We start from the raw sequence: 17480 nt of genomic DNA on the forward strand, positions 1-17480 counted from the left end.
AAAACACGCCCGAAGGCCAAAACTTGCCCGAAGGCGACATGCCCGAAGGCGAAATATGCCCGGAGGCGAGAACATAAGTACAGAACGCATCGAGTAGTACCATCGCCAAAAATAATCGAAATATTAAGAAACATTATCAGCAGAAATCGATTCAGTGTGACTAACTCCACAAAGTTAAAACAAATCCATTCTTGAGAATATTCTCTTCGCTTCAATACCAGAGCTTTTTCCAAAAAAGAACAAGTTCCTTTAAGCAAAAAGAAAAAAGACCTCTAACGAGATAGTATTTCCACTTTTATGAAAATAACCCTAGGACCTGAAACATTGAATGAAAAAGCCAAAAGACCGACCGACTTAAATCCACCAATTATTTCTTATATTCAAAAACCAATGACAATATACAAACCGGAATATTCTTTGATGTACAGTTCGCTTGTTATATTTCAAACAGTGTATTTCATATAGTTTTTAAGACTGGAGGAGGCTCTTTTGGCTCAACCTCGTCATTTAATATATCTAATAGGCGGCTCACTGGCTCAACCTGAGTAAACATTTAGTTTTAGTATTAGTTTTTAGTTATAATCTTAATTTCAGTTATAATCTCAATATTAATCTTAGTTTTAGTTATAAAGGTGGCACAGCGGCTCACCAATCACTTAAGTACTTCATATCAATCTTTCATACTTTCTCTTGCTCTTTCAAGATAATTCGTATATCGATATATATCTTTGGGATGTTGTAGTGATTTGAAATTCAACTATTAAAATTTAGTGTAATGGGAAATCGATGATATTCCATTGCGTTTCCGCTATATTGACAGGAGACTTTCCCCGAAGCAATCTGATGATTAATATTGATGAAAGACATAAAGTCTTAGATCCTTTTGTAAAGCTTCGATAGATAATTCTTTGTTTATGGGCGTGAAGAGGAAAAAAAGAGAAATGAAAAGGAAAGAAAAAAAATTTTTGTTTGCCCATCTTTTTTACTTTTGGTTGTTGGTAGTGTATAATATTTACAAATGTGCACTACCTACGATACACATAGATTAGTTAAAATACCAGCTTAACCAAGAAATTGGTACTAAATACGATAAGATATTGTATAATCGAGCCCCTTTGCCATAATAAACAACATTTGGATTATGTTTTCCATATATCAATTCAAAAATTAAATGGTACAACCCTTTAATTGAAGTTCCTTTACCACCAATTCCCTTAATCTTGTTTGATTTAAACATGTTTTTACTAAAGTTGGAGCCATAAAATTGCTTCATCTCCGAAGTCCATGCTCTGATTTCAGAATTAATCAAACTTTCAATTCTAGTATTTGAATTTATTTTTTGATTAGACAAACTTATATTACCCAATTTCAATTGCGTAACATTTATACCAAATTGTTTTAACTCATAAGTTAGTGTTGTAAAAAGATTTGATAACTGATTTTGCAACATTGTTTCTGGTGCATGATATGGTACGTTTAATGAGCTAGTATTAGTTGAATTAATAAGTAGTAAATTTGAATGTTGGTTCCTAATTAATTGAATCAACCCTGAAGAAAATAATTTAAGATAAGTCAATAACCTTTCATTCAATTTCTGCCATGTGTTTATACCAATATTTTCAATAGGTCCAATGGGGAAATATAAACTTGGTGCAAATATAACACTTCTCAATTTCAAATAATGAGGTTCTGCTCTTTCGAATGGTATCACTGGTGTTTTCAAAAGTTGATTGAATTGAGATATGCTATTTTCAATTGAAGTTTTAGTGAGATCAATATAATTAACTTCATCACTCAACTTATTTGACTCAATATATTTCAAATCTATATTGTCCAAAATGGTCAAATACACTATGAAACCTCTTTTTTCTAAATCAAGTGCAATTAGTCTTGTTATTGGTTCAGTAGGTGATCCTATAATCAAAATTGTATCATTTCTTGCTCCGTTAGATAGTTTTGGAACTCTTTTTTTGAATTTATCGGGTTGTGAAGATTTTAAATATATGGTGTGAAGTTTATAGCATGTTATACCCAAACCAATTGCTAATATTGTTCCATATGTGACTTTCCTTTCGCTAATTCTATGCAAGATCTTGTCAAATAGACTAGTTGTATTAGATTTTGGTTTTGGTGCCTGTTGTGGTATTATTGAAATTGGATTATCAGCATTAAAAAGCTTTTCATAAATTTCTGAATGTTGCAATTTCTCTTGTTGAGTATTTATAAAATCATTTGTTTGAGTTATTAGTCGATTCAAAGTTTGCACTGTCGCTTGAACTGGTTCAGCAACCATATTCAATACGATGTTGTTGAAGAATTGAGTTGCAAATTCGTACTAGAAATTAATTTTAATAAAATCGAATGCGATTTTGAGAACGCAAATATTAACTTCAATTATTTATTAAGAGAAACTAGAAAGAACTATAAAAAACCAGTATATAGACCGAATGAATTAAAAATGCTTATGCTTATAAAATGATCAAAGTCTGAAAGAATGAAAAATGCCAATGCTAATAAAGTTGGAAATGAAAATCAAAAAATGTTTGGGTTATCAAACTTAATCTTTTAAAATGGTAATTTCTCTTGCAATAATACCTTCATCAATATCTTCATTTAAATATTTTTCCAAATCCCTTGGTAATCCAGTATTGACTGTACTTCCCAATGGATTTGAATCCAGATTCCTATTTAAATCAAATGAGTCTGCATCATCCATTCCACCTTTTAATGTTACTGGAGTTGTTGAACTTGAAGATGCTATTGTATTGAATTTAGAAATTCTTGAAGATGCACTGCCTAAAGTATCTTGATTATTACTATAATTTGATGAAGATCTTGAAATGAATGACATACTTGGTGATGAACTAATTTTTCTAACATCATTGGCAGTTTGAGCCCATAAAGAACTTAAGGGTAATGATATAACAATTAATAATAATGATACATTAATTAACGTAGTATTAGCATGTTTATAATTAAAATAATGAACAAATAAAATAATTGATGGTATAACCATAGTTTGAGTTGACATAATGAATAAAATATGAAATGAATCAAATTGTTTTAATCCTAAATATCTTCTTGTTTTAATAGCTAATCCCAATTTAATAGTTAATAAGATTGAAATGATGTTAATACTTACTGAAAATAAAATTGTTGGTAAATCCATTAAAATACCATCAATTCTAATTGGTGAACCTGAAGTACCAGCAACAAAATTCAAATGAGATCTAATAGTGCTATAGATTTGAGTAGCAATTGATGCAAGTGCTAAAGAACCAGCTAATATTGATGCTAATATACCCCAATTTTTAAAAGTAGGATTTTTGAACATGACATATATTTGATAAATTAATGAAGCTTGAATTAATGTAATTAACAATACTTTAAATCCATTTGCCGCATCAGAACTTGCAAAACTTTCTCCATTATAAACACCTGTAAAATTAAAACTAATACTTGCTAAATTATTTAATAAATAGTTAATGTAACAACCAGATCTGAAAATAATCATAAGTAAAATTCCAATATTTAAGTTAAATAATAATGAGGTTTTCAAAGTCTTGAATTTTTTATACAAAATTCCTAATAAAACAATCAATAACATTGATGAAGCACCTATTGTAACACCTAATACAATACCATTATTCATTTGAGCTTGATGATATTTATCAAGTTCTCCAAATGGAACAGTTTGAACATTTGGTACACCTGGAATTGTATATGTGATGCTGATAGCACCTGAATTTATTTGACTAATTTCTTGATCCATATTTGATTTATTAATCATTTGTGATTTGAAAGAATTTTTGAATTGATTCAAAAAAAATTAATCAAACTGAAATTTGATCATTTATATAAAAATTTAATTAAACTTGTTTCAGATTTGAAAGGATTTATATGAATAAATTATAAAGTAATCAAGATAATGAAAATTATTATATTTCATGTTTCTTATTATTGTGAACTGACGACGTACAAGATGTAATCCCCATTATTGTTGTAATCTTTTCTTGTTGATTTTCACATTTTTTATTGAATTGAATCATCTTGTTAAAAATTACCCGTTTTGGATTTGACAATGGTTGCAAAATTGCAAAAAAAAAAAAAATAATTCAATCAATTTAAAGTTTAATTACTTGCATAATATAATATTTATTGATATACAACTGGATGACTGCGACTTTTATCAGTTAGTCAATCAAATACGGTGAGTTTTGGTAACCAGTTCATAATGGTTGGCAGTACAAACTACTTAAGCGTATTAGATGATGGCAAGTTTCAGAATTGGTTGTGATAATCAACAAATGAGGCTAGAGACATTGATTTATAATCTCCAGAATTAATGCACAACAGGTTAAATTCAACAAACTTTTACAATTTCATCTTTTATATCGATAAGGTTTGAAATTTTGAAATTTTAATTTTTACCAAGAGAAAAACTATAATCTAATATTATTTTTATGCTCCAATTTTCATCGTCAAATTATCAAGATTTAAATGTCCAATCAACTTCTTAAATCAAGTTTACATTTTCCGTCGTGTAAATGCATGTGTTGGATGTTGCATGGTGTTACCAGCTATAGATCCATAATACGACCCATGTTTAACTCCACATTTTATTATTGTTTCGTAATTAAATATCTATACCTTTTTCAAATTCAATGAAATGAACAAATTTCATACAAACTTTTAAAGTCTTAAATAGCTTTACTGTATAGTGCTTGTATTCTTAGCTTTTTTTGTAAATGGAGTTGGAAAGTTTTATATAATAACCAACAACAGTCCTAGCACCATTAGCAGCAACATCAGTGTTAGATTGATTGTGACAAGTACTAACACTGTTACTTTTTCTCAAAATTGTAAACATTGTGTATTATCATCATTTAGAAGAATTGTGAAATTAACTATACATCTAAAAGCCTAATAAACCCCAAGTGAAATTCAATACTGGTGATTGAAACAAAAGATATCAAATTGATGTAATATTTATCTTTAATTCACGAAACACTGTGATGATATTCTAGACAATATTACTTGAAGGCGATGAAAATGTAGTTTCTGTGAGAAGTATGTAATAAATCTGTCTCCAGTGACTTTGTAGTCTATATTGATTTTTACTGAATTTTTGCAACATAATTGGTTAAAAAAAGTATAGTAGTCACTTGTCAAACATTTTGAGAAAAAGTGTTTCATCAAAATTAATAGTTAGTATGATAGCAAAGTAATGGAAAAGAATTTTCTAATTTTAGAATATAATTCGCTTAGATTTTGATAATGAAGGATTGAATGCTGTCAAATTCGAGGCTTTTTTGCCTCAACCATATACAACTATGATAGACATTTCTAAAAATAACAATATAACTCCAATTTGAGATATGCATACATATATCACTTTATATAAATTATAGTGTCAATATATCTCGGATCGATCATGTTTTTAAACTTTTTATAATGTATTAAATCCACGGGTTTATTATAAGCTTATAAGTCCGATGTATTTTAAATCACAATCAACAAAATAAAATATCTCAAACAAAAGCTTATTTAATTGCTAAAAATCAGACAAAAACTATATTTAGCGGTTATGGAGATAAAGACCATAGCTTTGAAGTTTTTATTTAGACTAGAGATAAGGAATTGTGTCAAGACACCGGTTACGTACGGAACAAACTAAAATAAATTGGTTCGTAGTCTTTCTAAAATATTATTATTTCGTTTATTTGATGATTCGTCTAACATGTGCCTATGACTTTTAGCTTAGGCGATAATTATTCAGGGAGGAAACAAGAAAGGAAGATGAAGAAATCCCAATCTTTATTGTTTCTTTCATTCGCAAACAACATAAATTACTTTTATTTTTTCAATTCAATGGTTAAGTGTTTTACCGAATTATATAAAACATGTAACATTAGCATTCAAATTTTAGGATACCAAGGACAATTATCGAGCTATTAAATACGTCAAAGTATTAGATTTCTCGGATTTAATTAGACTCTATCTAAAACTTGGGAAAGATTTATATCCAGCTTAATTCTGTTTCAAAACTTAAAATAATTCAGATGGTTTCAAATATAGATTATTTAATTTTTTACTTAAATTGGATACTTATAGAATATTAGGATTGAACAGACAGTTTTATACATAACGCTTTGAATAAACTACAATATGTTTTTATTTTAGTAAAATTATTTCTGAGATATACGAAACGAACCGTTACTTGTCAAAAACTTGAAATCAATCAAATTTTAGTTGACTCTTCAATAGGTTATTGAATCGAGATAAGACCACAATTCTATAAATAAATATTGGGAGTCAATTTTTTTCTTTTTTTTATATCAAAAGCTGTATTGTTTAACCCTAAACTTGTGCGCGATCGGACCCAACAGTTGGACCTAGCGAATGCATTGCAACTATTCGCTTTTAGTAATTTTTGCAAGAATAGCTCTATCTATAACTATATACTCCTTGAAGGTTTCCATGTGTTTGTTTTGAATCACGAACTTTGCAGAAGTTTTCACATAAGAAAAAGAAAAAGGACTACAACACTCATTAAAGTTACAAAATTAAAATAAAGTCTCCGAGTTATATTCCGATTTATGTTGAAAATAATGAAATCAAGTATTCTACTTTTACACTCTTAAATAAAAAGTTCGTGGCTAGAAGTCTTTTAAGATTAATCATCATGAACTTTATTCGATCATAACGTCATAGATTTAACAAATATTTTGGTCTTACACATAAATAATATGTAATTTTCAAACACCATTTTTCTTGGCAGGGAAAAGTGAGAACCCTCTCGTATTTTTTTTATTAAAGTTTTCCTTGGCAATGCAAGTTATTATAATATCAAAAGTAAAAAAATCAAGGCTTATAAAACTTTTTCAATGTTTTTATCTTGTTCGGGGAATCAATTAATAAAATCACCACATTGTAATTGAAAGAATTGTACCACCTAAACGAAACTATATGATGTCATGAATGTTAGAATGCATGTCAATATAAATTTAACGACCCAATTTGAATGAATTAAATGGTTAGAATGAAAATTGTTTAAAAAATTTAATCAATGTCGAATTGTAGTAATCAAAAGCGGGGTTTGAATATCGTAGAAACTTACCATATGTAGAACCTTTCGAGAAATAGAGGGGACTCCCAAATCATACAAAGTAAAAATATTAAACCAACCAAGCCTTGTAACCAAATCGTTCAAGTATCTGATATTTCATCCTAGGTTATACAAGAAGTTGTTTTGAGTTACATTATTCTTTTTCCTTTTGAGGTATTTAAACAAAACTATTTAGTATGGATGTTCATCCATTTAAGAGTTTTAACTAAGGTTATGCATGATCTCGATCCGACAGGAGTTTGAAAAAATATTTTTTTGAAATTAAGTACGTAATTCACAATTAGCATTGTTACATTTTATGTCTGATTTTTTGAGTGTATTCATCAGACAAATTTTTTTTTTTTTTTTGATTAGCTCATCAAAATTAAAATACCGCAAATAACAGTAACCAACAAAATTGTCATAAAGGAATGATTGGAATAAATAAAAAAATAGAAGTTTATAGGAAGTTTTGAGTTCATCATTACAAGATATGGGTTTCTCTACATTCGGTGATCAAAAAATAGATTTAAAAGTAAATACATCATCAGCCAAGAAATCAGTGGGGGAGATCGCATAAGTAAGATACGAAAGCCAAGAAAAATAAATCAGGTACTTTAATTTATATCGTAAAATTATGAAAAATAAACAAAAAAACAGGTGAATAAAAACACATAAAGAAACAAGTTAAGCCATGCCAAGAATATCGGTATTTCAAGTTTCATTACATTAAGTTTGTAAGATAAACAATAATGCTTCACCATAAGAAGCAATAGTATAAATGAGCAAATTATGTTACTTTAAATCAATTAATTAACAAAATAAATTATACCTTTTAACTAGAACAAGGCAATAAGACTGATCATAATTAAAATTAACCTATTTAAAATTAATAAGACTAAATAAGAGAGGTTTATCTTTACAATATTATTGGTTTGAATTGAATTAAAAAAAAAAATAAAAAAAACAATCAGACATTTTATATTTTTTTCCACATGCTTCATTCTTTAATTATTTTTAGAATTTTTTTATACAAATTTTACTCCTAGTTATATGATTCTAAACTTTCAAATAATCTCTTTTCTTTCAACTCTAGCTCAAACAAACTTTCACCAAATCTTCATTCTCCTCTACTTAGTGGCTTTTATTCAATTATTGAAGTAAACAAATCCTTAATCACCGATTTGACATATCATTCGTTTATTTTTTTTAAGAAAAGTCTTGGCATAGCCAATAATAAAAAACTAAGTTTGTGTAACAAATATACTAAATAAAATTTAATTTTTTTATTTCCACTTTTTTTTAGTTTTTTGGTTTTTTTTATTTTTAAAAATTGTCATAATTTTTTTAAAAAGTAAGTAAACTATTTTTTATAAAAAGATTATAAATAATAACCATTTTAATCAAAGAAAATATTACCTTTTCTTTTTATATTTTTGTTTCAGTTGAAGAGTACTTAATTTTTATGAAACATTCTTATCACCATTCATCAATAAACATAGATCACAGCAATATCATCAGATTCGATTTTTTGTCTTATCTTCCTCAGATTGTCATAATAAATTAATGTTTCACTCGGTATAAAGATTTACACACTAGATTTAATTTGAAATAACTTTCTCCAGAGATAAATAAACCACATATATTATGTCAATAATGGAACAAATTAGTACCCCATCATCAGTTGGTTCAACCACCAGTCAATATTTAAATCACAACTTAATCAACAATAATCATCATAACAATAATTTAAATTATAATTTCACACATGATTATAAAGTACCACAACATTATCACACTCAATATAATCAATCAAACACATCATCTTACACACAACCACAACAAACTCAACCACTTCCTTCAATATTTGCTACTCAGACACCTCAACAACAATCACAAGATTCTTCCGTATTATTTACAAATACTTTCCCTTATAGTGGTTCGAACAATAATAATCAAGTATTAGATTACTCACAACATTACAATCCATATATTCAACAACAACCACAACAACAAACATATAGCACCTCTTCTTATCCATTAACACATTATAACTATCACAATCAAACCAATAACTCCAGTGATCAACGTTATCCCTTAAGTCCAGCATCAATTTCAGAAAAGAGTAGTTCAGTTTCATCGGTTTCTTCAACTGCTTCCTCACATTATAATTATACACATCCATCACTTTATCTTCAACCACCTGGCTATCAACATCAACCTCAAGCACCTCCATCTACCACAAATATAGATTATTCATCTTTAGTTTCATATACTATTTCACCATCTTTAAAGAGAAAAAGAAGAAAAAGAAAAGATAATACAACTTCCACTACAAAACCTTTATTACCATCAATAACCAACCCAGGATCAAATTTAAATGACATTTCTGAATCATTTCCGTGTACATTATGTGATAAAGTTTTCCAAAAACCATACAATTTGAAATCTCATATGAAAACTCATTCATCAGATAAACCTTTTCCATGTTCATATTGTTCAAAAACTTTTGCAAGAAGTCATGATAAAAAAAGACATGAAGTATTACATCAAGGTATTAAAAATTTTAAATGTGAAGGTTATTTACAAGATGGTATAACTAAATGGGGTTGTGGTAAAAAATTTGCAAGAAGTGATGCTTTATCTAGACATTTTAGAACTGAAACTGGTTGGTTATGTATTAGACCATTAATGGATGAAGCTAAAAGATTGGAAGTAGCAAATAATAATAATAATAATGGGGTTATTCCAGTAAATTCTAATACCACTGGTGGTAATGAATCTGGTACTAATTTTAATACTTTACCTAATTCTATTGATTTCAAATCTTTAGGAAATGATGAGTTTTTTGATAATTCCAAATTAATTAGAAAACTAATACATAGTAAGTAATTTTTTTAATAAATGTAAAAGTTTTTAAATAAGAAATTGGTCTCTTTTAAAGGCTCTGTCAAAACGTCTAACGGTTTTATCCTAAAATTGCAAACAACTTGTCTTAAGCACGAGACTCGATTTGATTGAAATAGTGATAGTTAATTCATTAATTAACCGTTTATTAGAGAGAAACTTCACTGACTACTATCTTATTAAACATTATTTTGGTAATGCTTTTACTCATCTTCTTTTATTTTTTAAACATTTAAGGAACATGCCTTTGAATTACGTTTCATCAATTATACCTAAGGTCAATTCTAATAAAAATTTACAAAAACATGTAGCAAATTGCTACCAAATCGACCTATTTTTAAAATTTACAACCTACACAGAAAATTAAGCTCCCCGGTGCGAAGTGGAATATTCTGGAATTTTTTGCCATTTAGCACACCCATCTCTATATATCAAACCTTATAATAGAATTTTTCAACTTTTTCAGAATCCCGATTCAATTCAAATCAAGACATTTACCAAAAATCAATTACAAAAAAACAAATGTTGAAAGTCAATAATAGACAATTACAAAGTGTGACAAGAACTTTTGTTCGTCACGCTTCATCAAAAGAATTGAAATTTGGAGTTGAAGGAAGAGCTGCATTATTAAAAGGTGTAAATACATTAGCAGATGCTGTATCTGTTACATTAGGTCCAAAAGGTAGAAATGTATTAATTGAACAACAATTTGGATCCCCAAAAATTACTAAAGATGGTGTAACAGTAGCAAAATCTATAACTTTAGAAGATAAATTTGAAGATTTAGGTGCAAAATTATTACAAGAAGTTGCATCAAAAACAAATGAAAGTGCTGGTGATGGTACAACTTCTGCTACTGTTTTAGGTAGATCTATTTTTACTGAGTCAGTTAAAAATGTAGCAGCAGGATGTAATCCAATGGATTTAAGAAGAGGTTCACAAGCTGCAGTTGAAGCAGTTATTGAATTTTTACAAAAGAATAAAAAAGATATTACTACATCCGAAGAAATTGCTCAAGTTGCTACTATATCAGCTAATGGAGATAAAGAAATTGGAGATTTATTAGCTTCAGCAATGGAAAAAGTAGGTAAAGAAGGTGTTATTACTGTTAAAGAAGGTAAAACTTTAGAAGATGAATTAGAAGTTACTGAAGGTATGAAATTTGATCGTGGTTACATTTCTCCATATTTCATTACCAATACTAAAACTGGTAAAGTTGAATTTGAGAATCCATTAGTTTTATTATCTGAAAAAAAAATCTCAAGTATTCAAGATATTTTACCATCTTTAGAATTATCAAATCAAACAAGAAGACCATTGTTGATTATTGCTGAAGATATTGATGGAGAAGCTTTAGCTGCATGTATTTTAAATAAATTAAGAGGTCAAGTTCAAGTATGTGCTGTAAAAGCCCCAGGATTCGGTGATAATAGAAAAAATACATTAGGTGATATTGCAATTTTAACCGGTGGTACTGTTTTTACTGAAGAATTAGATATTAAACCAGAAAATGCTACTATTGAGCAATTGGGAAGTGCTGGATCAATTACTGTCACTAAAGAGGATACAGTTATTTTAAATGGTGAAGGTTCAAAAGAAAATCTTGAACAAAGATGTGAACAAATAAGAACCGTAATGGATGATGCTCAAACTACCGAGTATGAAAAAGAAAAGTTACAAGAAAGATTGGCTAAATTATCCGGTGGTGTTGCAGTCATTAAAGTAGGTGGTGCTTCGGAAATTGAAGTTGGTGAAAAGAAAGATAGATATGAAGATGCTTTAAATGCTACAAGAGCTGCAGTTCAAGAAGGTATATTACCAGGTGGTGGTACTGCTTTGATTAAAGCTACTAAAATATTAGATGGTGTAAAAGAAAAAGCTGCCAATTTTGATCAAAAATTAGGTGTTGAAACTATTAAAGCAGCAATTACAAAACCTGCCAGAAGAATTATAGAAAATGCAGGTGAAGAAGGTGCTGTTATTGTTGGTAAAATTTATGATGAACCACAATTTAATGTTGGTTACGATTCAGCAAAAGGTGAATTTACTGATATGTTAGCTGCTGGTATTATCGATCCATTCAAAGTTGTTAAAAATGGGTTAGTCGATGCAGCAAGTGTTGCCTCATTATTAGCTACTACTGAATGTGCAATTGTTGACGCCCCACAACCAGCTCCAGCTGCAGGCGCTGGTGGTCCACCTATGGGAGGTATGCCAGGAATGTTTTAATAAACCTTCAAAATTATCACTAAAAAGTTGAACGATTGAACGCCAAATTTATTAAATAGAAAAATGTAAAGAAGTATATGTCATTTCCATTAGTTTAAGATCTTGTATATAGTTAATAAATATCTTAAATTATGATAGCGTATGGGTGCTACACTTACTGAAACTAGCCTCTGCTAAGTTAAAATCATAATGTGGTAGCACATTGCATCACAAATTCAAGTCTAAACAATGTTTCAAGATGATTCAAAAACTTCTTTGTAAGTTGCATAATTTAAAATCAAATAGAAGCAAATAACTACAGAAAAACCAGGATCATTAACTGTCTCAACAAATTTAAGACAACTCGAGGGTAGCAATCATACAGATCATACAGAAAAAACCATGACACTAATACAGAATCCAGTAATATAACATAGTAAATGATATTTGAAGACATAACAGACAATTATAAAAAATATCGACGATCAAAACAAAACCAAACTCAAATTATTTCGAAATATGTTGAATTGAAAAAATACAATCAAATTTATGAAACCTTAAACAAAGTTCAAAAGTGTAAAATCTCTAGTCCGAAAGTCAAAAGTAAAGTTTTACGAATAATTCATAAGGAATTAGATAAGAAATTAAAGCCCGAAGAAACTTTTGAAATATGGCATTATGATTTGAACAAGCAGAATGATGACCGGAAAATGAAGACCAAACGAAAGAAAAGCAAAAAAAATGAAAAAAAGAACAAGAATGAGGACAACAATAATGGCTTAGAGACAAATGTCAGTGATAGTTCAAGACCTGATGTTGATCCATTGACATTGACGATTCAAGAATATCTCAATACAAAAGTTGCCAACCCAAATCTTAATGCAGAAGATCAGGAAAACCAAATTTTAAATGGAGATATACCTGGAGTCGAATCAGAGAGTGATGAGGATGAATATTCTAATGACAAATATATCGAATATGATATTAGATCAACTCATGAAATTGAAAATTTAACTAATGCATTTGACACAAAGAACACAATCACCAAGACCAAATTTATCATTGAGTCAAGTGGGATGGAAATTTTACCAAATCAAGAAATATTCAAAGAATCAATAACAAATAAACATTTGAATAATTTGAATACTTTATTGCACTTTAATATGCTACGTAAAAATTGGGATGTTGCGTATAATATATTTTGTCTTATTATTAGGTTCCCCATGGTTGATGTAAGGTTGATATGGCCATTAGGTATTGAGATCCTAACTGAATTATCCAAAAATTTATCAAATAAAGCATCATCAACTTATGAGCTAAAAATCACTAAATTTTTCAATTATTTAAATTCATTTTATTTGGTCAATTATAGAAATCAAATAGCTTTGGAAATTTCAGATAGAACATCATTAGCTCCAACCTGGAGGGTTGGTACAAAAACATTAACTCCCTTGTATTTATTAACGTCATTGTGGTATTTGTTTGTTGCGAAAAAAGCTTATGTGCAGATCTTAAATCGTGTATCCGAATTAATATTAGAACCGCCTTATCATGACGAAGGGGCATTGTATTTTATATCAATATTATGTTGTTTGAATTTGATGGTCAGTTCAATAAACATGTATGATCTACAAATCAATGACCGAGAGAAATTTCATGCTATGGAAAATAGTGAATTCAGAACATTCAATGAGTGTGAAGCAACCTTGGACAATTACAAAGAGATGATAGATAAAAATGTTGAAATGTGCTTGAAATTGAATTTTTGTATTCCTGAGGACGAGATCGAGGAACAATGTAGTCATATCAGGGAAACTTTGGTTGGAATTGAAGCAACTAAACAGCTGACACCAAAAAGAACATCATCTTCAAGCTCACTATTTGATGAAGAGGAAGATAAAACTATTGTTGATAATTTTGATCCTACACTAGATGGAGATATCGATGAACCTGCAGTTGATGGAGATGTCCACTATAACAAAATCCTCGGTAATGAAGAATTTGGTGACGAATTCGAATTCGAAATCGACGATAAAAACATATATGATGACTCAAATACCAGACTTATCAACGAAGGCGAGAATGAGAAAGATATCGAGGATGATTATGATGACTGGGGTGATATCGAATCCGACAAGGAAGAAGAATTGAATGGAAGTCAAGTTATTGATACCTCAACACAGCAAAATTTAGTCATTGATCACAAACAGGAAGATGATAGTGAATTTGAGGGAGTAGAAGATGATTGGTCTCGAATTAAATCTGATGCTAATTCTGATGATGAAGCCCCGCCTAGACCTGTTCAGAAAATAGAGAATTCATTACCAAATGGTGCAGATGATGTTGATTTTGAAGTTGATTTGAAAAATGGCCTTTTACACGAGACTAACAAACCGAGTCATAAGTATGAAGAAGAGAAGAATAATGTATCTGACGAAGATGAGTGGGCAGAAATTGAGTCAGATCTTGATGAAACCTCAGAAGTTTCAAATCCACCAGCAAAATTAGTTAATGATACTCAACAAGAAACTAAAGACAATTACATTAATGAATCGACTTCGAAAGAAGAATCGGTGATGAGTTCTGCGATCACGACTGCTATAGATGAGAGTGATGGTAAAATGGATGAGTTTGACGGTTGGAGTGAGATTGAGTCAGATGACATAGACGATTAGAATTTATATGATCAAAGTAAAACTTGAATTCGCAAATGATTGACGACATCAAAGGCAAAAGTGATAAAATTTCAGATGAGTATTCAGATCAACGAAGAAATAATCTTGAATTATTCCAATCAGGGTCAAATTCAAACTAAAAGCGACGACTGAAAGCATACTTTACAGTTGATGATCGGTATATAACTTAGATTTGTTTAATAAACTTATACTCGCGATAAAATTTATAAAACATTACATCACTCGTAAATATATATATTACATTATTCAACTTTATACAGCGTAAGTTTTTAGACTTGGAAAAATTTTACTTCACCTATCGTTATGCCTTATTCTCAACTTGGCCAGTGTTTCATTCGTCAAACTCACCATATATTTCACATCCTGGTCCGTTTCATTATTAATTCTTTCTAATGGTAGTAGAACCCAATCCGGAGGGAGAAGAGCGGAACTTGGTAGATGTATAGTTTGGAAATCCGATAGTGATGAATTTGTGTTTAGTGTGGCTGATGTTGGAGTCGGTGTGAGATTGGAACTTCGCATATGAGAAGGTTCAGATATTAAACTTGATCCCTTGTCATTCCGTGATGATGATTCTACGATAGTATCATCGATTTCAAATCTTTCTCCGGGTATGATATGTTGTGAGCCTCGATCTTCGCTGTCATTAGAATAGTTTCCGTTATTCAATCTCCCTCTTCTTAAAATATCTTCTTCTCTGTCACCGGGATCTAACACATGCATAGCATCATTGGAAACTCTTCTAAAATTGGATTGAGATATATCAAAGTGATTATATATATTTCTTGGTGTGGAAGTTCCAGTTGTCGTAGTTGCAGAATCACCATTTCGTGGAAGAATTGGTGATTGGTCTTCCATTTGTTGTGGCGGTATGTCGTTATTTGTGGGTATTTGATGTAGTGGTGGCGCATGGTTTGGTGCATCGTGATTAGCTTGAGCAGGGTTTGTAGTTGAATTTGCAGGCTCAGCACCACCGAAGACTTTTCTTCTACATAAAGGACAATTATCTGAACGTTCTAGCCAATCTTTCAAGCACCCCATATGTAGAATATGATTACATTCTAATTTTTTAGCACATCTTCTAGATGATTGTGGCTTTTTGAATACTCTTTGATAATCTTCAACAGAATGCATATCTTCACGACATATGATACATAAATTGTCGTTTTCTTCAAGGTCCAGTTGAGTCGCATTAGGTAATTGAGTATCTAGCCTCTTGGATGACTCTATAAATGCTAGGAGCTGAGTAATTTGAATCCAGGCTTTTCTCAATGATGAGTATGTACCTTGTAACATTGAAAGTGGTAATGATAATCCAGATTGAATTGTGAGTAAATATATAAAACATAAATATGACACCGATGTCAAAAGTGCTGATGAAATATCAATAGCCTTACTGTAGTATGGTTTATTTTCCCATACAAAATCAATATCATCATCATCGTCATCTATCAAATCATTTTCAGGATCTTCTGCATCAACTTCTTCCAAATTTCCTGACGGTTCTACTATATCTTCGGTTGATACTTCATTGCTTGTGTTTGAATCAATTGTTGAATCTATATTTTCTTCTTCTTCTTCTTCTTCGTACGTTTCTGCGTTTTGCATTAAGAAAGTCTCTTCCAATTCCCTTTCTCTTTCTCTTGCATTTTTCTTAAGTTTGTAATTTACGACTTCATAAAATCCCAATGCTAATTTGGCTAAATTGGTTAAAGCTTCTACTCCTTGAACAGCGTATTGGAACCCGAATAATAAACAAGTCACTGAATTTACTCCTTGGTATACGTCATAAACCAAAAATTTAGCGAAAGTAAAATCTAAAAAGATTAAAACCACATTTAACCAAAAATTAATTGAACTTAAATAATACCAAGTTACGTATTTTATTTCAATTTCATTCTCTTTTGAATTAAATTCTTCATCAATTTCTTCATTCAACTTATTATACAATTTTAAAGTCAAGAAATCCAATCTATCAAACATAATGATATGAATCATTTTGAAAGTCATTGCTATACCCATTAACGCAACATTCAAAATAATATTAGATTCAGCTGTAGCCATATTCAATGATAAATTTATTGCAAAAATCGGTAGTTTTTCAAAAAGATGCTCAACTTCGATTATTCTTAAGGATCCAAATAATGCTAATTGTAGTAGTTTGTTAAATAATAAAAATGTGAAAATTATAAAATTTATAAATATTCCTAGTTTCAACCCATCAGTGAATTCTATTATAAACATTATGTAGTTATAGGATTTTGTTAACGAATCATATATTGACCAACTTAGTAGTGATAAAGATATAATGGTATATCCAATCATGTATTGGTAAGTTTTACTTATGAGCATTTTTGATCTTTGTCATTCATGAACAATGTTTGTGGTGATGACTAGTGCCTGATAATGTAAATCTGATGAATTTTTGTTTTCTGGATGGTTTTATGCTGCTAATTGTTTGTTCGATTTTAGTAATACGTGTTAGTGATGTTTGATATAAAACTCCACATTGACATAAAGATACGTAAAGCTTATCACCGACATTGATCGCTACCAGTTTT

At 29.7% G+C, this 17480-nt stretch overlaps 6 protein-coding genes across 6 annotated transcripts; 3 read left to right on the forward strand and 3 right to left on the reverse strand. All coding sequences in view use genetic code 12, as the record gives it.

Annotated features, from left to right (window-relative positions):
* Positions 1–1045: 1045 nt before the first annotated feature.
* Positions 1046–2293, reverse strand: KGF55_003430 (uncharacterized protein; the record flags this gene model as incomplete). The annotated part of the gene is made up of 1 exon (XM_051758223.1): positions 1046–2293. One exon carries the CDS (start codon positions 2291–2293, stop codon positions 1046–1048), a length of 1248 nt encoding a protein of 415 aa, XP_051613802.1.
* A 264-nt stretch (positions 2294–2557) lies between these two features.
* On the reverse strand, positions 2558–3790 carry STE2 (alpha-factor pheromone receptor; the record flags this gene model as incomplete). Its single annotated transcript, XM_051758224.1, has 1 exon — positions 2558–3790. The coding sequence occupies one exon, from the start codon at positions 3788–3790 to the stop codon at positions 2558–2560; it is 1233 nt and encodes a 410-aa protein (XP_051613803.1).
* A 4974-nt stretch (positions 3791–8764) lies between these two features.
* Positions 8765–10000, forward strand: CRZ2 (Crz2p; the record flags this gene model as incomplete). The annotated part of the gene is made up of 1 exon (XM_051758225.1): positions 8765–10000. One exon carries the CDS (start codon positions 8765–8767, stop codon positions 9998–10000), a length of 1236 nt encoding a protein of 411 aa, XP_051613804.1.
* A 537-nt stretch (positions 10001–10537) lies between these two features.
* Positions 10538–12244, forward strand: HSP60 (chaperone ATPase; the record flags this gene model as incomplete). Its single annotated transcript, XM_051758226.1, has 1 exon — positions 10538–12244. The coding sequence occupies one exon, from the start codon at positions 10538–10540 to the stop codon at positions 12242–12244; it is 1707 nt and encodes a 568-aa protein (XP_051613805.1).
* A 419-nt stretch (positions 12245–12663) lies between these two features.
* On the forward strand, positions 12664–14898 carry RRN11 (Rrn11p; the record flags this gene model as incomplete). Its single annotated transcript, XM_051758227.1, has 1 exon — positions 12664–14898. One exon carries the CDS (start codon positions 12664–12666, stop codon positions 14896–14898), a length of 2235 nt encoding a protein of 744 aa, XP_051613806.1.
* A 312-nt stretch (positions 14899–15210) lies between these two features.
* Positions 15211–17163, reverse strand: KGF55_003435 (E3 ubiquitin-protein ligase; the record flags this gene model as incomplete). The annotated part of the gene is made up of 1 exon (XM_051758228.1): positions 15211–17163. The coding sequence occupies one exon, from the start codon at positions 17161–17163 to the stop codon at positions 15211–15213; it is 1953 nt and encodes a 650-aa protein (XP_051613807.1).
* Between the last annotated feature and the right edge of the window lie 317 nt (positions 17164–17480).

This window comes from Candida pseudojiufengensis (genome assembly GCF_024610245.1).
Source record: "Candida pseudojiufengensis strain CBS 10847 chromosome Unknown scaffold1, whole genome shotgun sequence".
Lineage (NCBI taxonomy): Eukaryota > Fungi > Ascomycota > Pichiomycetes > Serinales > Debaryomycetaceae > Lodderomyces > Lodderomyces pseudojiufengensis.